The sequence below is a fragment of the Lissotriton vulgaris genome, chromosome 2_1 (genome assembly GCF_964263255.1).
Source record: "Lissotriton vulgaris chromosome 2_1, aLisVul1.2, whole genome shotgun sequence".
Classification (NCBI taxonomy): Eukaryota; Metazoa; Chordata; class Amphibia; order Caudata; family Salamandridae; genus Lissotriton; species Lissotriton vulgaris.
In genome coordinates this window covers 232,642,988-232,669,174 of record NC_141687.1, presented here as the reverse complement: position 1 = coordinate 232,669,174, position 26,187 = coordinate 232,642,988, and the positions used below count along the sequence as shown (strand labels likewise).

General features: G+C 43.1%; 1 protein-coding gene across 1 annotated transcript in view; it reads left to right on the top strand.

Moving 5' to 3' along the window:
- RABEP1 (rabaptin, RAB GTPase binding effector protein 1) overlaps positions 1–26,187 on the top strand; it is an 899,286-nt gene that overhangs the window by 340,530 nt on the left and 532,569 nt on the right. Inside the window, exon 9 of the mRNA XM_086954813.1 lies at positions 7,997–8,461. Coding sequence (XP_086810939.1) covers positions 7,997–8,461 — 465 coding nt within the window. The remainder of the gene's footprint in view (positions 1–7,996; positions 8,462–26,187) is intronic.

The following is a 26,187-nucleotide window of genomic DNA, read 5'->3' as shown; positions in this document are numbered from 1 at the left end:
GCGCCACCACCACCCGAAGGTAGTGGAGCGCTTTACATTAGCACCAGTTACTTTACACAAGGACACATTCATTTTTGTAGACACAGGGCGATTAAGTGATTTGCCCATAATCTTAAGGAAGTTAAGCTGATGCTGAAACTGGACCCTGGTTTCCCACCTCCATAGTTGGCATATGGTGCCCTTATGCCACGTTGTGTCCCTAGCCTTGGCCTTAGTTCCACATTTTGTTATTATTGCCAAATCACTTAATCTCCCCTTGACGACCCCCATTTGCCTTTGCTTTCCCGTCCACCTCCCATCCTTCACTGCTTGCCCTGCCGAACACAATTGACCAGAGCCCCTCCTGCCCAAAATTTGCTTTTGACATTTTTTGTGTGCAGTTTTATATAACTACAGCACCACCCAAAGTTATTAAAGCGCTTCATATTAACACCAGCTACTTTTCAGGAAGAGAACGTAAACGGAGGCAAATAACTCAATCTCCCCTTGGCAGCCCGCATTGGCTGTTAGTTGCCTCTCCACCTCCCTCCCTCCCGTCACAGTTTGCCCACGCTGAACTCCCGTTGCACAGATCCCCCTCTACACCCAGATCCCCACGTGCACCGACTCTGCTTTTCACATTTGCTTTGTTTGTGCAATTTTATGTAGCACCCGCACCACCCAAAGCTATTGGAGCACTTTATATAAGCAGCAGTTAACTTTTTTTGTGCAGTTTTATATAGCTCCAACACTACCCGTAGGTATTGAAGCGCTTTACATTAGCACCAGTTACTTTACATAAGGACACATTCATTTTGGTAGGCACAACGAGATTAAATGATTTGCCCAAAATCAAGGATGTTCAGACAATGCCTAAACTCAAACCCAGTTTCCCTGTACCATAGTCAACAGCTCTGGCCCTTTAGTCACATCCTCTCTTGAAAGGATGCCATATCATCCCCCTAGCCTCTACCTCAGTTCCACCTTTTACGGATAAATAACTTAATCTCCCAGTTTTTAAACACAACAAGCATTGGCAAAGCCAGTGGGTTTCGCCTGTGCGACATCTATAGTTTTAAGATCTCGGCTTGACCTTGTGTGCTATTTTGTCGAGATGTGTTGTGTTCTATCTGTGGACGTACAGGCCTCCCATCTCCAACCATTAGTAAATTTCAACGTCACTCATTTTCTTTCATGCCATTGTCATAGCATGCGGGCATCATGCCCTTGTCTTATGTTTGTCCATCCCATAGCATCTGGACCAATTACATGTGTCCTTACACTGTTTCTGGTTTGCGGAGCCATTTTATTCTTTGTTTGCAAGCACTGCATAGGAGTACTTCTATTTTCAGGCTGTCTACCTTATACACACATACCACTAAAATGCACCTACGTGCAAGTACACAAATGTAGTTTTTAAAAAGTAAAAATATAAACAGCACTTGTTTATTTTTATTTTTTGCCCAATCCAAGAGTATTTGAGCGATCACTCAGTTCTTTGTCTTGCCATAGTGTGAACAGGAGCCGTTGGTATTGGAACACTTTAAGTGCTCACCAGTTACATTTCACAATGACACATACATTTTTGTCACTGATCCTGCTTCAATTAAGGTGTTTTTTACCCCTTCATTGTTGCTTTCTCCCGCCCTCTCCCTTTGTTGCTTGCCCATGTCGCCATCCCCTCCTGCTCGACCCGTCCCCCCACTACCTACCTCATCACTGCTGCTCTTATTTTTTATTTTTTTTTGTACAATCCAAAGGTATTTTAGTGCTTGTTCCGTCCTCCATCTTGCCATCTGTTTCTCGCGATCCCTTCTACATTTGTTCAGCAAGACCCCCTCAACACTAAACAAGCATTGACAAAACCAATAGATCTCGACAATGCTTGATCTATTGGCCTTGTCAATGTGAATGTCTTTTAGCCATGTTGTCTAGCAGCATATATGCTGCTAAGCATTGCTGAAAGCTAATGAAAAAAGTGCAATGATATGGCCAACGCTGGCCACGTCATAGCTATTTTTTTTGTTAGGAGCGGCGGGATAATAAACTCAACATGTGGAGTGTAAAGAGACTCAGCGTCAACTCCATATCGTGTGATTCTGGACTTTCAACCATGCTGAACAGCAGATGTGCTGCTAGACAACATGACTAAAAGATATTCACCTTAACAAGCCCAATAGCTCGGGCATTGCCGAGACCTGTTGGCTTTGCCAATGCTTGTTGATTTTTCCAGTGATTCCAAGCTTTTAAATAACCTACATGACTTCTAATTCGCATCTGACTCAAGAAGGCTTATTTCTTGAGTATGCTATTTGATTTGTTGACAATCTCAATCTTGCTAGTGGCGCAATACCTCCTTTATTCTAGAGGTTCTGCCCCCGATCGTGTGTAGGCTCTTTACCTTTGATAGCATCATCAGTGTTGGTGGTGAATGTGAGTAATACAATGGAAAAGAGATAAGATCTAAAGATAATATTTCCCCTTTTCTTGTATCTATTTATACTCTTGGCACCTATAGTCTGGACAATTTGGATTATTAGGAACGCTCCTGTGTTCCTCAAGCATTAGTAAGGTAAATGTATTGTGCTATTGACCAAGTGCGTTGTGGTAGTTTGTGGCTGCTGTCATGAATTATGTTGCATGCACAAGCTTTTTGGTCATGACGTTTTTAATTTGTAGGTTAATAGGATTCTTAATTATTGTGATTTTGTGAGTGTTGTGGTTTTGATGATTGTCAGAGTTTTTTTTACATTGTTGCAAGTAAGTCAGACTTTTAGGGATTGAAGGTATCAGAAACCTTGAACTATTGTGATTGAAAGTTTTGTGGTTTTGGTGAACCGATTTTTTGAAATCCAAGGCCTCTGCATATATTCCTTAGTGTTGGAATTTTTTGCAGAGTGATGTGTGTATTGTGAGGAGTTACATTGGCACCGTAATAGGGCACTTTTCAGATTCTGAAATACTAACCTAATTACGAATGTTTTCTAATTTAAATCGGTCACTGTCTATTATTTGGTGAACAGGAATAGGCATGTCAATCAAGGGTGGCTTACCGCTGGTCGCGAACCTGCCTTGGTGTGATTGATAGCGTTGTAACGGTACTATTCTATTTTAAAAAGGGAGACTGACTTTCCAATCTTTTATTTAGGTTAAAGCAGACACAAAAGTGTTAATTGGGGTTCTTTGTTCATTTTGTTTATGGTTCTGAAAGAGTTATGCCGAAGTGAGTTGAGCTGCAGTTGATAGTGTCATACTATAAATGTGTTGTGAGTGGTCAGTCTTCTCTGTACGTTGTGTTATGTCCTGTTGATCTCTGTTGAAGCCGCACTGTTATTTGTTGGTTATTATTGTTGTGAAGAGTTCGATCCATCAAAAATGTATTCTGCATTGAAAAAGTCTTTGATCTCTATTATTGAAGGAGAGACAATACCGCCGAAAGATTCTCCTGCCTATGAAATGATGCTACATGTAAGGCTTCATAGGTGCATGTGGATAACATGGTGAAATAAGATGACTTATGATGACAAGACCATGCAGTTTCCTTTAAAATGTGCCTTTATTTGGAGAAAGCTTGAGAATTTGAGGCGTGTGATGTATAGAGGATACGATGTGCTTCTTGCAGAAAGGAAAAACATGGAGAGTAACTCTGATGAGGAGGATAAAGTTTTAGATAATTTAGTAGTCTTGAGACCTCCTAAAGTTCTGACGCTAATCTACTTCTTTCAGAACATCACCTTGCTGGCATTCTATGCTTCACCTCACCCCTCTAAGGAGGAGGATAGACTCCATTGCTTGGAGCCCAAGAGAGTGCTAATGTTTTACATTGATTGTACCAAAGATCACTGGGTGGACAATCAGCACATTATGGGGCTATCTGGAGCGGAAAAAGGGAAGACTGTACAGCAAAGAACTATCTCCCGCTGGATATGCTCTGCATTATGATCTGCTACGCATTGGCAAAAAAAATGCCTCCATAACTACTGCGTGCTCATATGGCCGGGATGCCCGTCACCCCCTCCCAACACAATCCCCAAGGATGGGAAGTCGGACGCAGTTCTGAACTTTTGGAAGGCGGGAGGGAGTCACCCTCCCGGCCGTATTTATTAAAATATGAAACAAAATTAAAACATTAAATAAAAGTTTCTTAATCATGTACAATTTTACATTTATTACATTTCGATGAAGACATGTTCTTTGGCTAACCTTAACAAATCTCTAATACAAAGGTTTCCTAGCCGAGTCTAACATCCTGCAATGCATACATTCTAAATTAAAATTGTACATCCTAGCATTAAGGGCCAACGGCAAGGTCTTAACCGGTGTCAGATCCCTACTACCAAAACTGTCGCCCTCACGGTGTGAATGGCGCATGCGCAGAGGACTGTACCCTCATTGCCAACTATAATTTCCCTTGTCTTGTTGGGGGCCCCCCTTTCCGCTCGACGCCATCTGGGCGTGGTCATCGGTGTAGGTGTCTAGGACAACCCCTCTTGGGCGGGAAAAGGCGCGCCCCGGCTACGCCGCTTCGGGCATACCAGCCGAGACACGCCCCCCGCCCAAAATGGTTTCCCGGGAGGATCGGGGCACCCAACCATACGTTCGGGGGGACCGAGTGGTCGCCCCTTTCCATTCTGCCAGGGCCAAAGCTGCTATTACTGTGTTGGCATGCAGAGTCCCTGACTTGGTCATTTGCAAGGCGGCTATGTGGGCGTGTCCATGCATTCACAAACCACTATTGTCTGGACAATCTGGTTCACCAAAAGGGAGACTTTGCCACTCTGTCCTGCAGGACTTTTTGGTTTGAAAAAGTGAGGAATCTGTGGTTAGCAGTCTCTATCTGAAGAACAAGTTACTAGTGTTCGCTAATGCTCTTTTTGGTAGCGGCTCCATCTAGCTGCATATTCCTCACCAACCCTCCCATCCTCCACATTCTGTGATTGTACTCTATCAATAAATAAGTCTAGGAATCTGTACATTGGGGACAACCAATTTTCTATGGAGGCTCTGCATCTGGGGCGCAGACAGCCTCAAAAGAAACTGACGTCAGTGTGTTGGAGTGGCACCTTCATAGGCTCAGCACGTCATTTCCTGGGCGGAACAGCATTCGTGTGGAGCAGCACAGTACCATTTATTGGTGCCATTTACCAACACAGAGATACTGCTGAAAAGTTTCAGATCCAACCTGATGCCTGGGGAATATTCAAAAGGTGAGGAATCTGCGGCTAGATAGTCTACCAGAAAGAGGTCTTATTTTACCCTGAGCCCCTTACCCCTAGACACTTGCCCTTAATCCCTATCCTTTAGACCTTCCCCTCTATGCCTTACGTCTTTAGTCTCATCCTTCATCCTACACTTAACTAATAATCTTTTAATCCTAATCCCTTATCTTTAACTCTTAACTTTTTGCCCATATGTTTAAACATTTACTTTTAACTAACCCATAAATGCTTACTCTTAACCCCGTACTTCTTTACATCCTTACTGCCTTACCTCTTGCCCACTTTATCCCATGCTAAAATATATTATCCATATAGTATTACATTTATGTTTTCATTTTATGTCTTACATATTAAATTAAAATTGATGAGATGGTGTACAGTGACATTTTAGTCAACAAGGAAATCCCCTTGAGGCAATGCCCCCACAGTTAAATGGATGTAAGCAAATGTAAGTTTCCCTAAATATGTTCACTTTGACTTTAATCTATGCAATATGATAGTGATAAATGAATCTAATCATTGTAATATATCGGAGCCAGAGCCCATCTCGGTCACAACAAGTGAGAGAAAGGCTCAAGTCACCCAGTCAAAAGTTGTTTTTCCCCCTCTGTGTTAAGTGAAACCACAACTGCAGTTTTTTTTCTTTTTACCCAGGTGGTTATTTACCTAATGTTATTTTATGCTTGTCTTCAAGCAATAAACCCAGTCTGATCAGAATATATTTCACCAGGTACAAGCCTCTCCAACCTAGTAGCAAGGAGTTTATGATTAAGTTTAGCACCTAGCATGGGGAGGGCTGCAAGCCAATAAAAGGAACAGTGTTTTAGGTCTTACCAGCTTTTGGGATGACTAACATTAGAACTTCTTCCCTTGTACGGATGGCCATGCCCCATTTTGCCAAGAGTTTAAACGTTAGCTGGGCAATTAAAGTTTCATGAAAGCACATAATAAACTAATTGGGTCCTAAGTTATATTTTCCTTTAAAGATTTACTTGATTGCCTAATCTTGTTTGTGAAAATCTAGGTACCCTCTTTCTCCCTCTGCTCCAAGAATAATCTTGAAAGGAAGGCTTCTGAGTTAAATTAGGTCAGGAGGGTTGTAGAATATTCCTCAGCTAGTATAATGCTTTATAACATCTATTAAATGCACCCAATTTGACAATCTCCAACAATATTACTTCACCTTCCTGAGATCTACCTTATTTAACATATATTTTGCCAAATGCATCCCATCTGCTGCATCTTAATGCTTCTTCAAATAAAGCAGTGCCAGTACTACCCATAGCATATTTATCTCCCTAGATCCACTGGTATCCATGAGTTTACACTGGTTTCCTTGAGGACCTGTCTATGTACTAGTCTTGTCGTTGCTTAGCTCGTCCTCCAGTTTTTGGACTTCGAGTCCTCAGTTTCTGCAGATATTCCATCAAGGTGATACACACCTCATTACTGCCTTGACGGCATCCCAGACGCTAAGAGGCATGATATGTGTCTTCATTCAGTTTAATATATCCCTCCTCCTGCTTCAACTCCGCTCATAAGATCTTGTCTCCATGTAATGACGAGTGTAAGCACCACACAGGGTTCTCTTCTGCCTCAAACCTCTTTAAGTACCTCCCTGTCAGGGGCAAGATCTTATATTGCAATCTGACTGATAGCAGATTCCTCAAATATGGGAATATGGTGTTGCTGAACAAGATGGTATCATTGCATAGCTAGGTATGAGAAACATTTTAAAAGAAGGTGTAATCCCCTATCCTATGTCAATTTGTAGTTTGCATAGGCAGCTATGATCACCATCCCAGGGGAAAGTGACATGCCTCCCCCTCTATTCCTCGCATAGCAGTCTCTAAACTCTCCCGGCACACAGATCCCAATGCTTTCCCCAACCCTAAGGCTAGCGTTGATCCACATGAGCTGTTCACTAAAATGTTCATAGACCTTGTTAGTTTCATGTTTAGCACGGCTTCACTTCAGCCGTCTCCGTCATCTTCATGACAGAGATGGATAGGGTCAATCCATCACCATTCACTTTTTCAGTATATTTAGCTTCTCTCAACTGTAGTCTACATCTCCTTCTGCCCAGGCCCTTTGGCAGGAGCACTCATTTGCTTAAATAATTCATTCAGGGGCTTCTGGATGCCTTTGACACGCTGATGTCCATATAGCGCAGTGAAGTGCGTCTGCTCACTCTGATGCCATGATTCTCCTCACTTGAAATTTTATTTTGTGTTAGGTGGTCCTTCTGTATTTGAGGGAATCCTCTGGTTGCTGGGCGAGTGGTTCTGCCAGGCTGTTTTTTGCCTCTCTGGAGCAGAGCACAGCGAGTCAGATGCCTCAGATATTACTTTAAGTGATTTGGTAGTGTCCAGTTTGATTAAAGATATGTTTTGAGATTAGTGTCTTTAACCTCACATATAAATCATTGTCTTCATCCATTGCCAGGCTGTTCCTGATAGATTGTTTCAAGATGGAATTGTCTAAGTGCTAACGTATTCTCATGCTATGCCTTTTAACCAATATTAATCAGTTTTCCTTCTGAAAGCAGTGTGTACCCATATAAACCATAATCCAAAAGGAAACCAAAACCTATTGGTTTGTGTTTAGAGCAAAGTGGAAATGTATTGATGTAAATATGCTAGTCGATTTCACATCCTGACACCTTAACATAGAATAGTACAAATTGCATCATTAATTTTATTTTATATTTATCTCTGGTGCTAGGGATCAGTTGGGCTGTCAGTTGTTTTCCATATGTATGCACTAATATTATAATAGACATTTTGTTTTCTTTTTAGGTGCATATGAATAGCACACATGGTTCCGTCCATTCACTAGATGCTGACTTGCTGGTTTGCTCTGGGGATTCATCCAGTAATAAAGATGACAGTTTTAAAGATGGACTTCGAAGGGCACAATCTACAGATAGTCTTGGTACTTCAGGATCTCTTCAGTGTAAAGCTTTGGGATACAACAACAAAGCAAAATCTGCTGGGAATCTTGATGAGTCTGATTTTGGGCCATTGGTGGGAGCAGATTCAGTGTCTGAATACTTTGATACCACCTCCCTCACTTCTCTTCAAATGCCAAGTGGATTCATATTAACCAAAGATCAGGAAAAGGCAATCAAAGCCATGACACCAGAACAGGAAGAGACTGCTTCCCTTCTCTCCAGTGTTACACAAAGTACAGAACCAGCATTTGCGCCCCATGCAGGGTACCGTTTAGTGAGTGAATCTGAATGGAATCTTCTACAGAAAGAGGTAACTACCTTGATTGTTGTCCATTTTCACATTACCAAACATATTTCTCCCTTCTTTGGTTTTAAGTGGGCCTTTTTAATGTAATTACAAAAATGTTTTTCACCAAAATAATAATTCTTGTAAAAGTTTGTAATGTAGCGCAGTTTTAGCTTCCCAGGTTAGATACATACTTCATAAATATACATGCAATGCAGTAGTCTTAATTAATGATGTAAAAAATGCAGCAGAGAATAAGCAGTTACCTGATGGCCATGCCGCACAATTGCCCTATTTCATGGCAGAAACTTTTGATGAACCAGGAATGTTTCTTTTCTACTGTTTAGTGAGTAGTAAAACACAATATTCGCATAACACAGTATAAAATACCTACTTGTATGTCTCGGTCTTCCTCCCAATATATATGCACATTTTCGTTCCTCAGTGGGTTCTTTCACTTTTTTAAGTGTATATGGCAGAACAAAGTGTTAAGATCGGAGGAGATTCCCATAGTCAAAGTGTGGGCTAATGGTTTTCAAATTAACAAACAATTAGTAGTTGTCAGTGGAATCTCTGATATAGTACTTTTAATTTGTATTTTCTAGTTCTGGACAAAAGTAATGTTTTTCACCCACAATTTGCTGTCATTGTTTTGTGTGCTTGGCTTCTGTTAGGGTATGCTGTGATATGTTTGACTAATCGTAGATGTTCTAAGCGCAGTTGATGAAGATAGAAGGTTTTCTGCACTGAAGCCCTAAGTACAAATCAGAAAGGTTTGAACATTTTTGTGTCAGCACCCTTTCATTCTCTTTATTACATTTGGATATATTTTAAAGTTGTCCTTGTGCCATTCCAGTTCAGTCCTGTCCCTCACTACTGTGAGTGTTCATCCTAGTTCCTTTCACAATTTAGTGGGCAATTCATACATCGTTGGTTAATCTTTCACTTCTTATAAGCTTACTTCCACTTTTTATTTCCACGGTCAATTGTCTTGATGTTGAATAATATCTATACCTAAACTATTTCCCAATTGAATCTTTTGACAGCTGTTTGTTAATATCTTTAATGTTAACCCCTTCGAGGCTATTGACGAGCTGGGCTCGTCATCGCGCTTACCTGTCCTGCGCGGATGACAAGGCCAGCTCGTCACGTAACGCGGTAATTTTGAATTTGCCGCGCACAGCGGGAAAAGCCGCCGCAGCGATGCGGTTAAATGCCTACTTTCTAGTGGTGATTAAATATGCTAGAAGACATGGCGAAATGTGTGCTTTCTTTTTAGAATCTCACTGCTTCTCTGTATGTAGCCTACACTTAATGGTGTCTGCCAAACTGTTTTTGCCATGCTTATATGAATATGTTGATCAGTTGAAAGCAGTTTTTCTCTCCATTGCTTGTCTCATCAAAGGTACAATAAATTGCAACTAGATCACTTAGATTTTCATGTTGCGTCATACTGGCTTTACTCTACTCTAACCATGGTGTTTTGCTGAGGAGCGTTTTATAGTTTGAGGGATGTGCAATACCTGCATGCACATATTTTCCTGGTATGTATTTCTAAAGGAAAGAAAAGTACAAAACATAAACCTCTATGTTTAATATTCCCAGCATGTATATTTATCTCCCTGGTTACGAACTCCCAAATCTAAGCGGCTGGCCTTCATAAGAAGTTAGTACATTTCCATTTCACTGTGCTCCTTATCCGCCTGTTGACTTATTAGTATCTGATATGTGTCCTAAGGCATTTGTTTAGTTGCCACAAAAAATACAAATCACTGCTTACAATAAAAGTGAATGTGGACTGTTATTACAATATCTAAACCAATATTTAATTGAAATTCTGTTAAATCCAGAACTGTTTACATTCATTTTTGACATTGATTATTCTTTTTTTGATGCAATGACTATCCTTCTTAGGAATTTGAACATTGTTCGATTTTAGGTGAATGTCTGTATTGATATTTGTTTCATAGAAGGGAAGCAACGAACTACTTGTATATTGATGATGGGTTTTCAGACATGTTATAAGATTGTGCACAAAAAGTGTTCTTTCCTCCATATTTTACACATTTCACACATATACAAGCATATTACTTTATCTTTTGAATGTTTTAGGCACAGCAGATTGTCATTTGCGGAATTGCACAAATTCAATTTAGTACCCTACTCCGCTTAGAACCTTGATTCCCTGGTTTCAGAGTGAGCAGTTCCACCATAGACCACATCTCCTCCCCTTTACCCAGACGATAATGCTGCAGTGAAAATATTAAGAAGACTGTGACAATTTTTGGTTGGAGTTTGGAAGTCTTTTATCTTTGATACTGATTTAATAAGTGAGCGCTAGAAAAATGACAAGTACAATGTATAAAATACCATTCAAATCCTAGCAACGTCCTAACTAGATCAACAGTTTTTGCCCTGTTGCCCTCTGAGATCAGGTAGAGTAAATCACAGTTACATTTTGTTGTCTGAGAACCTGCTATCCAACAATCATTGCCCATCTATAGATATGTGGCTTATTATTAATAAATGCATCCTTATTATGCTCTCCTCTACACAAAATAGAATCAACACGCAAAATGAGCTAGGTACATTCTTTCATAAAGATAGAAAATGTCCACCACTGATTAATATCTGGATGGTAAGCATCATGCCATCCGCATGCAATCTGCAGATGAACTATCAAGATAGCAAGAAAGATAAAAATTATTCTGAAGATCAATGATCACCAACATAATTACTTGACTGCCATAATCATAATGGATACCCATAATAATGATATTCTGCTAAACACTGTCTCAGAAAAGGATTGAAACCAGGCATGAGACAAACTATGGATATGTTCAGTTGTTTGCGAATGACAGAGTACACTGATGTCACCTAAGAAACAGAAAGAACCCAATAGTAATGCTATTAAAATTTGAACATTGCTGTAAGACGATGTGATGCAAATTTGGATAATGCTGTAACCTAATGTGACTAGGAGAGAAAGTCTGTAAAAAGATCTCTATCAATATCAGTAGCTAACCTGTCTGACCTTTTCCTGGCCTCCTGTGACACCGGATCATGCCGATGGCCAGGATTAATATCTGTCATGTTTCAATGATGTGTGTTATAAAAATGCGAGATTGTAATTAACCCAGGGACTATCATTTGAAATCATAAACATATCGGGGAGTGCTGAATTATTTCATAAATGGATAAATCCTTGCAATCTCAAAAAAACTTTAGTTTTGGGCAGATATTGCAGTATGAATGACCTAAGTCAAGTAAATCCTTAAACTTAACATGTCTAGTTAGGATGGTGTTTGGGGTTAGAGTAACTAAATTAGAAAATGGGCTAGATTTCATTTATTTAAACAGTCACAAAGGAATGGATTTCATAGATATCTTTTATAAATTTGACAAGTTCCTTCCCCAAAGCTACCTAATAATGAAATTGGAAGTGGGAAGTGCCCATACTCCCTTCACTATGCAGAGGCAAAGGTATCACATCACACTGTTACACTTCTTGAGGTCCCCAAATAAAGGATGATATTGCCACATCTAATCAGTTAACAAAATAATGATGGATGCGTATTGACTGGAAGAGCCCTAAAGAGACTAAGATTTGGAGCAAAAGCACCATCTTCATTAAATTTCACTGATCCACTAATATCAGCAGTAGATGTTTCCATTTTGTTAAAGGGCAACTGCTATTGCTTTCTATCTCACACTGATCTTGTAACAATAGTCTCTTGTTTTCTCTTTGGCCTCCCTCTTGGGTAGGAGCAGACTAAATAACCTGGAAAAGTACAATCAATTAGTCTTTTTATTTAAATTTAAATATATATCAAATCATGTATTGACAAACATATATCCTATATTCCTGTTCCTAAAGGTCTGCTGTATTAATGCATCAGTTGTATATGATACTTTGTTGGTGCCAAGTGCTCTACTAGCAATAAATATGAACCACTGAACTACAAAAACTAAAGTGGTATTTGAGATTCTTTGTCTCTTTGCCTTAATTATGGGTGTTTCAGTTAATGTTATTCTGAAGTAAATGTTTAAAGCCCATCTGGCTAGGATATTGAAATGTCCTGGCTTAATACTAGAGGGATGCCTTCTTGTTTGTATTCACATCCTTTTTGTGGTCCTAAAGGGCGTATAAAGTTCTGACAATTAGTGATGAAGACAGTTTCACAGTTAGTGGAAATTAAACTCAGGCTCTTAAGTTTTCAGCACTACATTCATCCCCATACGGAGCGTGTCTATCAGTGACAACCTGTGAAACCTGATTAACATAACATTAGGGGAAAAAAAAGCTTCAACTTACCTTAAATGCGTTGTATTGGCATGCGTTTTAAATGCATATTTGCGGTAAAAATATCCGTACTAAAAAATACGTTGTAAATGCTTAACGAGGTGAAAACCTCGTTGTAAAGGCTGTTTCCCGTATGGGGAACTGTAATTTTGTTCTTTCTGCTGGACAGGCTCAGAATTCTTAGCGTATGAGGGTATTGGTTTAAACATTCGAAAAAGTACAATAAGCAACAGTGCCGCTTCGTACTTTTGTAATTTGCTGTAGCAATGAGTCAGTACACTTTGACAAGTACGCCCTGTTTGTCTAGCACCAATTCTTATAGTCGCATGCTTGCCTCTTTCCCTATCGTCATGCTGGGCAACCGTTCTAACTTTTTTTATTTTTTATATTTCTTTTTTATTAAAACAAGGCATCAAAGATACACAGGTGCACAGTGTAGAAGCGGATCGGATTCATATAACGATACATCATACAGAAAATATTATCATGAGGGGGGGAGAGGGAGAGGGAGAATAGAAAAACAGAATAATTATACATGAGAGGGTCATGAGGATGCAGGAATAACAAAAATATCAATAGGTGGTACACATATGTCCCCTGTATATCTGTTCCATGGTCCCCAAACAGTAGTCCATTTTCGGGGGTGACCCCTTGCCAGATACAGTTTTTTCCCGGATCATGCACCAATCCAACGTGGGTGGCCTCCCCGATCCTCACAGCTGGGCAATATTGCGTTTGGCTATCATATCACCCAAAGTTACCCACCGAGTCTGTGTAGTGTTTAGATCCGTAGGCTCCCAGATATTCAGGAGACATCTCCTAGCCTCTGGCGGCACGGCCACCCCCAGCACTTCCCGCATGACATCATGTATAGTGCCCCAACGATCCACCATATAGCGACATTCCCAAAGGATATGAAGAAATGTTCCTAATTGACCACACCATCGTATACACCGACCTTCCTCAGTAAATCCCATCTGAATCAGACGTGGGCCTGTAACATATACTCTGTGCAAGATTTTCAACTGGACAAGTCTCAGTCTGGCCGGAATGGCGACTTCTTTCGGGGAGGACACCGCCGACTGCCAGTCTTAATCATCCAATTCAATTCCATCTCGCGTCCATTTATCCCTCAGATCAACTAGAAGGTCTACTCTATGGTTTATCAATTTTTTATAAATTAGGGAACCAGTGCTGTCAGGTAAGTGCCCATCTAGAATTCTATCCTCAAGTGGCTAGGCCTCCGGTATCTCTTCCTCCCCTGGAAGTGCCGATTTTAATGCGTGATTTACTTGTGCGTATCGGAAATACTCCGTTCCACTCAGCTCAAATTCAGTTTGCTATTCCCCAAAGGATTTAATCCTCCCCTTTACCCAGACATCTCCAACAGTAGCGATTCCTATCAGGTCCCACTTGTCAAAACCCTTAGTGTTCCAGAGCTTGCCCAGTTTGTCTGAGCCAGACAATGGGGTGGCCAGGGTAAGTCGGTCTCTCCAACCCAACAAACTAGTAGTATTGTGCCATATTCGTACCGCTACCCTAGTTGGCCCAGTCAAAGTTTTCACCACAGATCTGGTATACAAAGCTCTAGTGTAGTTACCACCAGGGAGCAACCATTTATCCATAGCAAATCCCGGATCGGTCATCTGCCCATAAGTGCCATGGTTTATAGCTCCCAACTGTGAGACCCAATAATATCTTTAAATGTCAGGGAGGGCTATACCTCCATCATACCATGGGAGCGTTAATTTGGATAGAGCTATACAGGGTCTACTTTCCCACAACAAGCTACGCTGCGCCCCTTCAACTTCCCAAAAGTAACTAGCAGGCACTACATCCAACGTATTTTGAAGGGCGTAAAAAAAACGGGGTAGGGACATCATTTTAAAAAGGGCAGCTCGACCCAATAACGAAAGCGGAAGTTTCTTCCAACTGGCAACATCACTCCGTAACCTAAGCAGAGGGGGGGGGGGAGATTTCTATCATATCTAAGTTTGGGGTCCATTGAGATATAGATCCCGAGATATTTAAACCCTTCCGCAGAGCTCTGTATCGGACAATTTCGCGTGGGATTTGGGGCGTCTCCACACAGAACAAACCGATAGGATTCCGCCCAATTTATAACAAGTCCCGAGTTTCTACCGTAGGAGGCCAAAACATCACAAACCACTATAAGGGATTTTCTGGGTGATATCAAATAAAGCAAAATGTCATCTGCGTACAAAGAGATGCTGTCTTTAAACTGTGGTGACCAACTAATACCCCGAATCAATGGTTCCCAACGGATCCAGGCCGCGAGAGGCTCAAGAGCCAATGAAAACAAAAGGGGAGACAGCGGACAACCCTGCCTAGTGCCCCGCCGAGACAAAATTGTGCCAAGACTCGATTATTCACCACGACCTGAGCTAGCGGTTCGGTGTACAACAAAAGCACCCAGTTTTTGAATTTGGGACCAAAACCAAACTTTGCCAGGACAGCCCATAGATATGACCATTCCACCGTATCAAAGGCCATAGTAGCGTCTAATGACGCAATCATGGCTGGTTCCTTTAGGGTGTGCGCCCTGGCCAAAACTTCATGTAGCCTGCGTAGATTCAAGGCCGTATTTCTATGTGGGATAAATCCCGACTGATCGGGATGTATCAGTTCACTAATAACTTTGATAAGCCTGTTAGACAACAATTTGGCAAGTATCTTAGGCTCTGCGTTTAACGAGATCGGCCTATATGAGGCACAGCTGGATTTGGGCTTCCCTTCCTTATGTATTACAACAATCGAAGCCACCCTCCGGTCATACGGCAATACGCCCTGCTCTCGAGCTTCTACAAACATGTCTCTGATATAGGGGGCAACCTTGTCTGGTCGGAGCTTATACAATTCAATCACGAGTCCGTTAGGGCCCATCGCCTTACCCGGATTCAAAGAACGAACTGCAAGAGCTACTTCATCCACAATGAGCTTACTATCCATAAACTCGCCACCTCCTTAGTAAGGCACGGGAGCTGAATATCCCTCAACAACAAGCAGGAATCCTCCTCCGGTCAGTCTGATACGGAAGTATAGACCGTCCGAAAATAATTCGCAAAACTATCCACAATTCCCTGAGGATCCGTTATACGCTCTCCCTCCGCAGTCTCAATTTCAGGAACAATACGATCTGCTCTATATTTCTTATCCAGCCAAGCAATCAACTTCCCTGCCTTATCTCCGACATCATACAAACGACCCTGCTGCTCCCTACTCATAGCTCTAGCACCATCCGTGACCAACGTTCTATACTCGAGCTGCTTAAGATGCAGAACATGTAGTCTAGCACGGGTCACTTCCTGTTCCAATTCAGTTTCTATCTTTGCTATTTCAGATTCCACTCTCGTAGCCTCTTCATTTCTCTCCTTTTTAACACCCTCGATAAGCGACAAAGCCTGGCCCCTCACAACCTTTTTGAATGCCTCCCAGAGCGAGACCGATGAGGATACTGAGCCCTCGTTCTCCTGAAAATAATGCCCCAAAGTCTTCAACAGGTCCCCACGAATTTTAGGATTACGCAAGTACCAGGGGTTGATTGGGTCCACTCTACCTCCCGATCCGGGGGTAATCAAAAATCTAAGCCAGACGGGCGAATGATCCGATATGCCCCGTGTCATGTGTTTCACTTCCGCAATATATGTCGCCTGGGCCGCTGGTACCAAACAATAATCAATTCGAGAAAGGCTACCATGAGCCCCAGAATGGAAAGTATACTGCCGCTGATCAGGATGAAAGAGTCTCCAAGTATCAATCAAACCTAACACATCCATAAAATCAGGTAACCATCTTTGCGCGTGTCCTACATCTCGAGATGGATGCCTGTCCACGGCACCCGAAACCACGACATTGAAATCTCCTCCCAAAAACAGCAGTCCCCTCGGGAGGTCCAGGAGGACCTTCCCCAAATCAGCAAAGGTAGTTGTTTGCATACCTAGGGGGACATAAATCGAAACCAAGGAAAGAGTGCTTCCCTCCCATCGCCCCGACACTGGTATGTATCGTCCCCCATCACCCTCAACGATCGAGTCTGACAGTCGGGAGGGTTTTTTTTTCAAGTAGGATCCCAACTCCCCTGGAGCCCGAAGTGAATCCTGCATGAGCTATCAGACGATATCCCTTTCTGTGCATAGCCTTACATGCATTTCCTACTAAGTGTGTCTCCTGGAGTATGACCACATCCGGATTGTGACGCTTGAGGAACTGTAGAACCACACTCAGTTTAATTTTATCCCCCAACCCATTCACATTCCAACTCATGATCCTCAACCCCTATCCCCCATCCCGAAATATAAAGATCCAACCCACCCTCCCAACACCCGCACCCTAGACAAGCAGATATTAATTGCTAAATCTTAAAATACAATGCCTTGCAAAAACACAAAAAACACAAAAACCAAACAAAAAATGAACTCCCCCTCCACCCTCCCAAACTTCCTGTTACTCTACCCCCCACCCGCCACCGCTGCTTACGACTATCAAGCCTCCCCAACTTGCAAGTGTGCCTGTCGCCCCAACATCTAAACTAAACTACAAAAAAGTAGGTCTGAGGAGGAAAAAGACCCACCGATAGTCCGTTGACCCCCCATCTTCACTATTCTAAACATTTTATCGGAATCATTACATCAATAGTCCGCTCCCCGACAGTCTCCAGCTCCTATGGGAACAGTACTTATTCTTGCGAACCCTCTTTCTCTTCTCCACTTGGTCTCCGGGGTTCTTGCTGAGCAGCTAAAGTGTACAACCAGTCTGCAGCGATTTCCGGCTTATCAAAGAAGTAAACCCTCTCTTCATGTTCAATTCTCAGCTGGGCCGGGTATATCATGGCGTACTTAAATCCCTTGTCACAAAGCTTTCGTTTAACACCCATAAAGCTCATTCTCGCTTCTGGACTGCCTGCGTGAAGTCCGGGAAAAAGCTGAAGGACGAGTTTTCGTACTTCAAGGGGCTCCCAGATTTGGAGGCCTGTAGGATCGCATCCCTGTCCCTAAAATTGAATATCCTCGCTATCAAGGGCCGGGGAGGGGCACCTACTCGCGGCCTTCCTCCAGGAATTCTGCGTGCTCTCTCCACGGTAAAGAAATTCCCCAGTCCTTTGGGCTTAAGATGGTTGGTTATGATATCCTCCACGAAGAGATCTTCAGCTTGCCTCTCCGCCCTTTCCGGCACTCCAATAATGCGTACGTTATTCCTTCGGGCCCCCCTTCAAAGTCTTCCAGTCGACGAATAACCAGTTCATTCGAGTCCGAACTTCCGATTGTAATTCTGTTACATCGTCCATGAGACTGGCCGTCCTAATGTCCAGAGATTTCACCTTCTCACTCGTTTTCGTGAGGTCTGCTCGGAACAAGTTAACCTCTATAGTCACAGTGTCCAGTTTATGAGCCAGAGTCTCCATCTTCTGCCTGAGAGAAGACTTGACTCCATCAATGGTGGCCATCACATCTTGTAGTGTAGGCTCCACTTCCAGGGCAGAGGTTTCTTTTGCTCCTTCTTGTGACTTCCCCAGTCCACTAGGTGACCCCTTGGATTGCACATATCGGTCCATGTTGTTGGATTGGGTATATCTTGCCCCTCTAGTGTTCTTCGATTGCCGTTTATCTCCTTCCGGTTTGGTCGCCATTTTGGGACAATCCTATACTAGTCGTCCGATTCGGGGTGGCAGTGCTATATAATCGTTATAGCTGGGCCAATATCAAGTCTTTTGTTCTTGACTCTTTAGAATGTTTAGGATACTCTGCTCACCATCTGCAGTTCCGTTGTGCCCGATAATCAGCTAAGACCACAGGCCTCAGCACCCTCACTGGTGTGACGTCCACGCAAAATCCTTGGTTTCGATTCCACAGGGTTCAACTTTTGTTAACATGTCCTCACAATATGGCCCACCGTTGCTGCTTAGGGTTTCCGATCATCCTGAGCACACTCCGGCAGGATCGACAAGAGCCCCCGGGCAAATCAGAAGTGAAACAAAATCCAGTCGCGAAGCCGGGCCGGCCACTTCCGGTCCCTTGTGCACTACACCTCTGGCACAATGCCAACCCAAGCACCGGACATCTGAGATAGACAGGCCGCAAACTTTCCAACTCTGGATTCCGGGGCACGGTCGGGACACTGTTTTCAGTGTCCGATACTTCTTCAGTTCCGCAACAAGAAGCACGCTACAGTGAACAGGATAAACAACAGGATATATTCGGGGGCGACGGGATCTCGGGAGCCCTAAGCTCACGCGGCCATCTTGGATGCGCGCGTAGCTCCTCCATCCGCTCTAACTTTAAGCAGCAGTAAACAGTGTTAAAAAACCTATAGGCCTCAACAACAGTGTTTATTTAGCAACACTTACACCTCATTCTAAACAACTCAAACTAAAGCCAATGAGGTGGAGGTGCTCAGCTACCCTACTCCACCTAGAGGACACAATATCTTTGATTTGTATTACACCTCATGCATGATCGAGTCCACAGGAAGAGCTCCGCTTTAACCTGTCTGTGGCTTATTGTGAGACATTCCTGATCTACTGTTGACTTAAACCAGTTCTATCTTTAGCTTTCAGACCACTCACTGTAGGTTGTTTTTAGGGTAAGCTTGTTGGAAAACTCGACTTTCTGGTCCAGAAAGTCATTTACTCTGTCCTAAACTGACATCATGGCTGGCAGAGAAAAAAAATGTAACTTCGAATTCTGCTCTGTTTATAGTCAGAAGAAGCTATTTACTTATGATATACATGAACAATGTACTAACATAACGTGTATTTCTAAATTGCAAGTTCACCTAAGGGTATCTTGACACAGAATAACAATGTTTATTGTTACCCAACAAAGTGGTACTAATTTTATCGATCTCAGAAGGATGAAAGGCTGAGTGGACCTGCTGGGATTTGAACCTGAGACCATGAGGTCGAACACAGGCCCATCCAGTGGACGCATAAACCCACTAAGCCACCAGACCGGGTTATGTTCTGTTATGCCCTGTCTGAGGATGATACATGTGAAAAGTGTCCTTCAAAGCACTTTCCCGCTGGTGTCGGACAAAGTTAAACATGGTGTTTCCAGAGTTGTACTTCCTACCTAAAATGCCGGCAGCCACCTCCTCAAAGCATGAGGCTGGAGCCTCCTCAGAAAAACACTCCATCAAGGATGAACATCAACCTGCACAAACATTTCTATGATAAACCAGCTCCCCTGAATCCCTGACTTAACATACTGTCTTCACCGTTGATGGTGCAGTCATCCTTGTTGATGGCAAAGAAGGCAGCGCAACCTTTGACTGCCTCCTTGTTTACCAAATCCCTATTGAAACTCATGGGACCAGCCTCGCTAATGTCTGCAGAAAGATCATTATTGATCCCTCGACCACCAAGCACTCATAGATGACAGCCCTGGCAGTGACGAGTCCATCGTTGATGACCATTCTCTCCTCTCTTGTCGTCAACGACCCCATCAGTGAAGAACCAGCCTACCCTTTCTCCATCACCAGAGAGTCACCAGAGAGTCTAGAACTGGTGCTGTGTACCTAGTTGATGACGCCACATTGATGGTAAAAATATTTGTTTTAATCCACTTTTCACCAATGAAAGTAATGGCAGATTTGCCCATCCAGATTCTGCCATCTGAGTCCGAAGCTGATGTTAGGACAACACCTTAGAGACTTTACTGCCTGTTTGCTTGTAGATGTACGTTTTGAGGAGGACGCTTTGAGGGGAGAAGAAGCCTACCAACTATAATATAAGGCCGTCAGCCGCAAATCTCTGCAGCGAACAACTCCCATACATCATACGGACCACGTGGTTATTACAAAAACCTGAAGTAATGCAAGGTCCCATTGCGTACATGTTGAAATTGCAACAGATGGTTGGCACTTTTCAAAGGTTGCTTCCCCAACAGTCAATGAACAACCAGTCATCCTAAGGGCTGCCCCATCCGTGTCTCCTCCACCACCTGTGATGTGAGAGACTCCTCCCAAGAATAGCTCCCTGTCTTTAGACCAGCTAATCATGAAGGACCTGCTGGAGCAAGATTTATAAGTATCCGTCCAGTACTTGGCGGAAGAGGGTGAGCTCCTACAAGGAAACCATGAAAGCAATGCACAACAGGACGATTACATCTTGCCCAAGGAAGGAGAAATAGTTCCTTCTCAGCCATATTCCTGTCTGGGCAGCAGACTGTTTTCATGCCTTGTTGGAAACGGCAGCTAAAAGATTAGGGGCCATATGTATCAACACCCTCATTTGCGATTCTCAAATAGGGATTTTTTAGAAATCGCTATTTGAGAATTGCAAAAAGGGATGTATGTAAGAAAACGCAATTTTTTTGCGATTTCTTAATATTCTTTAATTGCGATTAGCAAATTGCGAAATCGCAATTAAGGAATACTTTCCCATTCATTTAGGAGGCCCATAGGGATGAATGGGAAGTTATTCTCAATTTGCGATTCGCAATTTGAGAATCGCAAATTGAGAATAATTTCAAGGGTGTCATAAGGACACCCTGATGCACCCCTGAAATTTACATGTGTGCACATATGGCGCACATACATGCCCTAAGGGCATGTATGTGCGCCACATGACACCTTTACTAATGCCAAAAAGTGCATTTGTGAAAGAAATCGCAAATTACCATCAACCTCAAGTTGGTGGTAATTTGCGATTTCTTAATGAGAAATCGCACAACTTGGGTGCGTCATACATAGCATTTAAGGAATCTCAATTTGCGATAACTTAAATGCTGACGTAAAATGAAGGAATCGCAAATTTTGCGATTCCTTAAGTTTGCGATGCGATTTTAATCATGCATCACATTTTCCAATTTTTTTTTTTTATCGCAAACGCTGCTTTTTTGCGAAACGCAGCGCTTGCGACTAAAAAAACGGATGATGCATATGCCCCTAAATCTCCAGATGGCTTCAGTGGAACAACATTCCCTTTATGATTTTAAGGGGCAGTCATACAAATCAACAGAGTCGGTTCCTAAACAACACTGTGTATGGTCGGATGGACTAAAACTGATAAAAATTCCAACTGCAGTTTCAGCAGTGGTACCACATTTGTAGTAGTATTAAAGGGCCCCAGATTCAGCTCTAGCCTGTCTTACAGTTTGTATGCAACCAGACCGCCTAATTGTGTCAGTGGCTCAATGTAGGTAAATGTAACGTATCATATTAGTGCCAGCACCTTATTGCAGGGACACCTGGCAGATAGATAGTTTGGACTGTAGGGTTATTAATAGCAACCTCCCATCAAAGCTGCAAATGTCTTAGCGATTGTGGGCCATTATAACCGTTGGATGCGACATGACATCGCACCACTGATTGATCTCATCTCTGAGGAAAAGAGGGATGCTGCCAAAACTATCATTACGATGGCGCAAATACGTCTGCACCATTATAGACACAGCAATGGATGTGTCCAACGTGGGCATCCACCAGCTGGCGGGAGTAGCAGTTCTAAGAATACAGGGATGACTAAGATCTACAGTCTTTTTCCCAGAAACTTCAAGCCAAGATCTTTGACTTGCCCACTGATAGGCTTATATTGTTTAGGAAGCACATAGATGATGCCCTGCAAAACATCAAAACCAAGACGGCCACAATAAAATCCCTTGGGTTTTTACAATATAAGCAAACTGGTTCTAATGTTTGTGGATCAAGAAGGTCTTGGGCTTCATGGGGAAGTTACAACCAATATTGAGGTAAATTACACTCTTATTATCCCATCAGACAGAATGGGTATGACTAGAGCTACACATCCAAGAGAAGCCAATTGCAAGGCTATAACAGCTAGTTGGATCAGGCCCTCTTTTCATCTTCCTGCTTCCTGAACTTGTTTTTATTTGGATTTAGGACTCCAAAACTGGTTGGCAGTGGTAAATTTCTTGCACTCTCGCCATGTTAAAATTGTCTTTCACCCAATTGACCCATTTAATTTGTTTGTTAGGCCCTTAATGCAGCTAGTGGGCCTTCAGCACGAATTGTGCCACCCACTTAAATAGCCTTTTAAACATGTCCCAGGCCTGCATTGCAGCATGTGCGTGCAGTTTTATACTGCCATTTAGACCTAGCAAAATAATTCTTTTGTCGGAGGACACAGAGTGCCGTGATTCAGAGACTCCAACCCTTGAAGCTTGTGTGACTACGGGGAGGTGTTTTCACTTTGGGTCAGGTTAAGACAATTACTAATGAGACTTGGATGCGAATGGCAAGTGTGGTTACCCACAAGAAACAAGTAAGACCTAAATAAGCATTTCTAACTAGGTCAAAATTTGACTCTAAACACTTGAAACAACCACGAGGGATCAATACCCTAAGGAAGGCCAGTGACCCATTAGGGCAACATTTATTGGCTAAAACATTTCCGTACAAGCAGATGGTGTACAGGAGCTGTAACTCCTCCTATACACCCACCCAACATTCAATTTTTAATCCTGTCAAGTGGACCATTAACAAGTAGTACATACAGTACCCTCTTAGGCTGTTTTAATTTGTATTTCTTTATGCCTCAGGGATCCCTCACTTGGAGAACTTTACTTTCTGTCTTGTTTCTTCCTTTTTTTCCAAAAAATCAACATTCCACCCTATGTGTTGGAACGCACCAGGGTGTCAACAGCGGCCCTATGAAGAATCATGCCATACATAATGGGTGAGGGCAGTCTTAAAAAATCTAAATCTAATGATATTTCCCCAAATTTCGGAGTGATTAGTTGCCCAGTTGCTGTTTTCTTTTACAGCATATTTTCAGTCCTTCTATTTTGGTGAGTTTATATAAAACAATAAATCTTTTGCTATGTCTAAATCTTCCTATTTATTACATATAAGTTCCCCCCAGTGTAGTCCCTAAATAGCTCCTAAGGCATGGTGCATTGTATCTAAATAGTTGGACATTTACTTTTACATGTTTTGGTAATGAAAAACTCTCAAGCTCGTTTTTCACTACTTGAAGTCATGGACACTTGGGAGTGGGGTTAAATGTGCTTTGCCAGCCCAGATGTAGTCCCCATCAGAATCAATGCAGCACAACACAACTTGATGCAGGATCTCTTGTTGCAGCTTCACTGCTCCCGATTGGAACAGACGTAGTCCATAGCTACTCGTTGCAAGCCTCGTAGCCCTCGTAGCTCCTCATCGGACTGACACAGCACATCGCATTGCTCCTTGGAGCTACCTCTGCGCGATGCAACACCTCTCATCCAGGACATTGGGGACAATTCTCAGTGGACCTAACCTTGTCCCTGTATCTGAGTCTCGCTCCATCGCGGTCAGCTTCAATCAATCTGGGTTTTTAAAGCGCGGCCACTCACCTGTGAGGGTCTCACGGTGCGGAGGGGGGATGGCTTCTGATCCATCTGAGCGCTGGGGTTCAGTCGAAGAGCCAGGTTTTGAGATCCCTCCTGAATTGGGTCGGTGACTAGGATTGCAGGTGGGTGCCTGAGGGTGGAGGAGGGCTTCGAACCACTGACCTGAGGGTCAGAAGATCAGCAGCAGGGAGCTCAGGGGCGGGAGCTACCAGGCGTAGCTTCGCAAGGAAGAGAGCAGTGCACTGAAAGGTCAGTGGATTGCTTAAATTGTGACTTTGTCCTAGTCCGGCTCAACCAGATAACCACAGGTGCTGCTTTGTGTTTCTAGGTGCTATTATTTTTACCTAAATCTTTAAAATTACTTATCTCTGGTTTTACTAATTGGATTTTTGTCCTTTTGGTGTCAAATTATTTATTACTTTTGACTCTTTTCCAAATTGGTGTGGGATCTTTCTTGTGTTGTGCTTTTACTTTATTGCTGTTTGTGTGTGCTGCCTAAATACTTTACACAGTACCTCTAATGTAAACCCGACTGCTTTTGCCAAGCTCCAAATGGGTTAAGCACAGGTAAATATAGGGGGACGCTGCCTGGAGGAGCACAGTGGCAGTGGGAAGGTCCCTTGAATCGTCCCAACCCTTTCCTTAGGGTACTTAAGAGCTTACCTGTGGGGTGGGTCTCTAGATTCGTTGAGGGACATTATTCAATTCTGACACCACTTCAACTTCTACCGTCTGGGCACTCTGGACTTAGCTGGACTTTGTTTGGGCTTGACTTCGTTCCCCTTTCAGTCTGCTGCCTGTGCACCATACAGGAACCTTCCAAGGCCTGTTGGCATCCAACACACCTGAAGAAATCTCCCTTGAAGTGAAGGAGTTACTTCCCTGCACTCGTAGGCACCGAAACTAAGCTGACCTGTCTGCTGATCCGGAGCTCCTTCGGACCTTTGAGGGTCACCTTTGTTTCTTTTGGGCTCCCCTGATTGCTCTAGCCTGCCCTGACTCCCCTGCTTGTGGCGAGTCCCCTGGATCTTGCTGGTCCCAACATTGCACCTTCTTCGACTTCTACGTTGTTTGCAGTTACCATGGCTTGTGGGTGCTCCTGCCGGATACCGACCCATCAACTGTCGACATCTGACGTGGGACAGCTTATGCACAGCTCCTGGTCTCCCTAGGCGTCACCTGATCCTCACAGCTACAGAGTCACGGTCATGGTCAACTCTCCAGCAACTCCCGACATCGGTGGGCATTCATCTTTCAGGTCTCTGGGTCACTCCTGAGTGACATAGACTCTGTCCCCTCTGCTTGCGGGTACCTCTCAACTAGAATCCCCCTTCAGATTCCACCAGAAACTTTCTCCATCACCAACAGCGGCACTTTCCTGAAGTCCTCCATTGGGTTTGACAGCGGTTTCCGACACCACTTCACACCTATGCACCCGGATTCCCTGGTGTTGGTAACGTGGGTACCAGAGTATCCACGGGTGGGGTGGCACGCCAACCTTCTGTCTTTAACGGGGTTTCTTAAGGGTCCACTGAGAAGGGCCCTTAATCTTTAAAATTCCAACCTCGACTTACACGTTGATTTGTACGGAGAACGTGGTTTGTTCCCACACTGCACACGATCTCCGTGGGGCTCAGAGTCTCTCACCTTGGGTGGTTCTTTGGGTCCCCAGCACTTCTAAGGCCTCTTGATATTGTATTGACCCGAGTCGTGCTTCTCATACCACTTTCTTAGTATATGGTTTGGTCTCCCCCAGCCCCCTACTGGGCCCACTGTGTATTTTATGCTATTTACATGATTTCTATGCAAAGTATTGTGTGCATATCTCTGGGTAGTAGATATTTGTACGTGTTAGAGTATTATATAATAAATACATTTTTTTATAAATACCTTGTGTGGTTCTTTTTCACTTAAGCTATACCTATAATATTGCATTCTGGTAAAACAAGCTGCTTTACACTCCTTCTGGACTAAGCCTGAAGGCTGCTCTCCACAGCTACTACGGTTGTCTAAGACCTATTAAATCACCATAAGGGTTGTCTGGACTGGTGCAGGGTGTCCACTTACATAAGTGTACATCATATACTAGGTCAGCCTCTCACACACATGCACTGTCAGCGAAAAGGACATGATGGGCA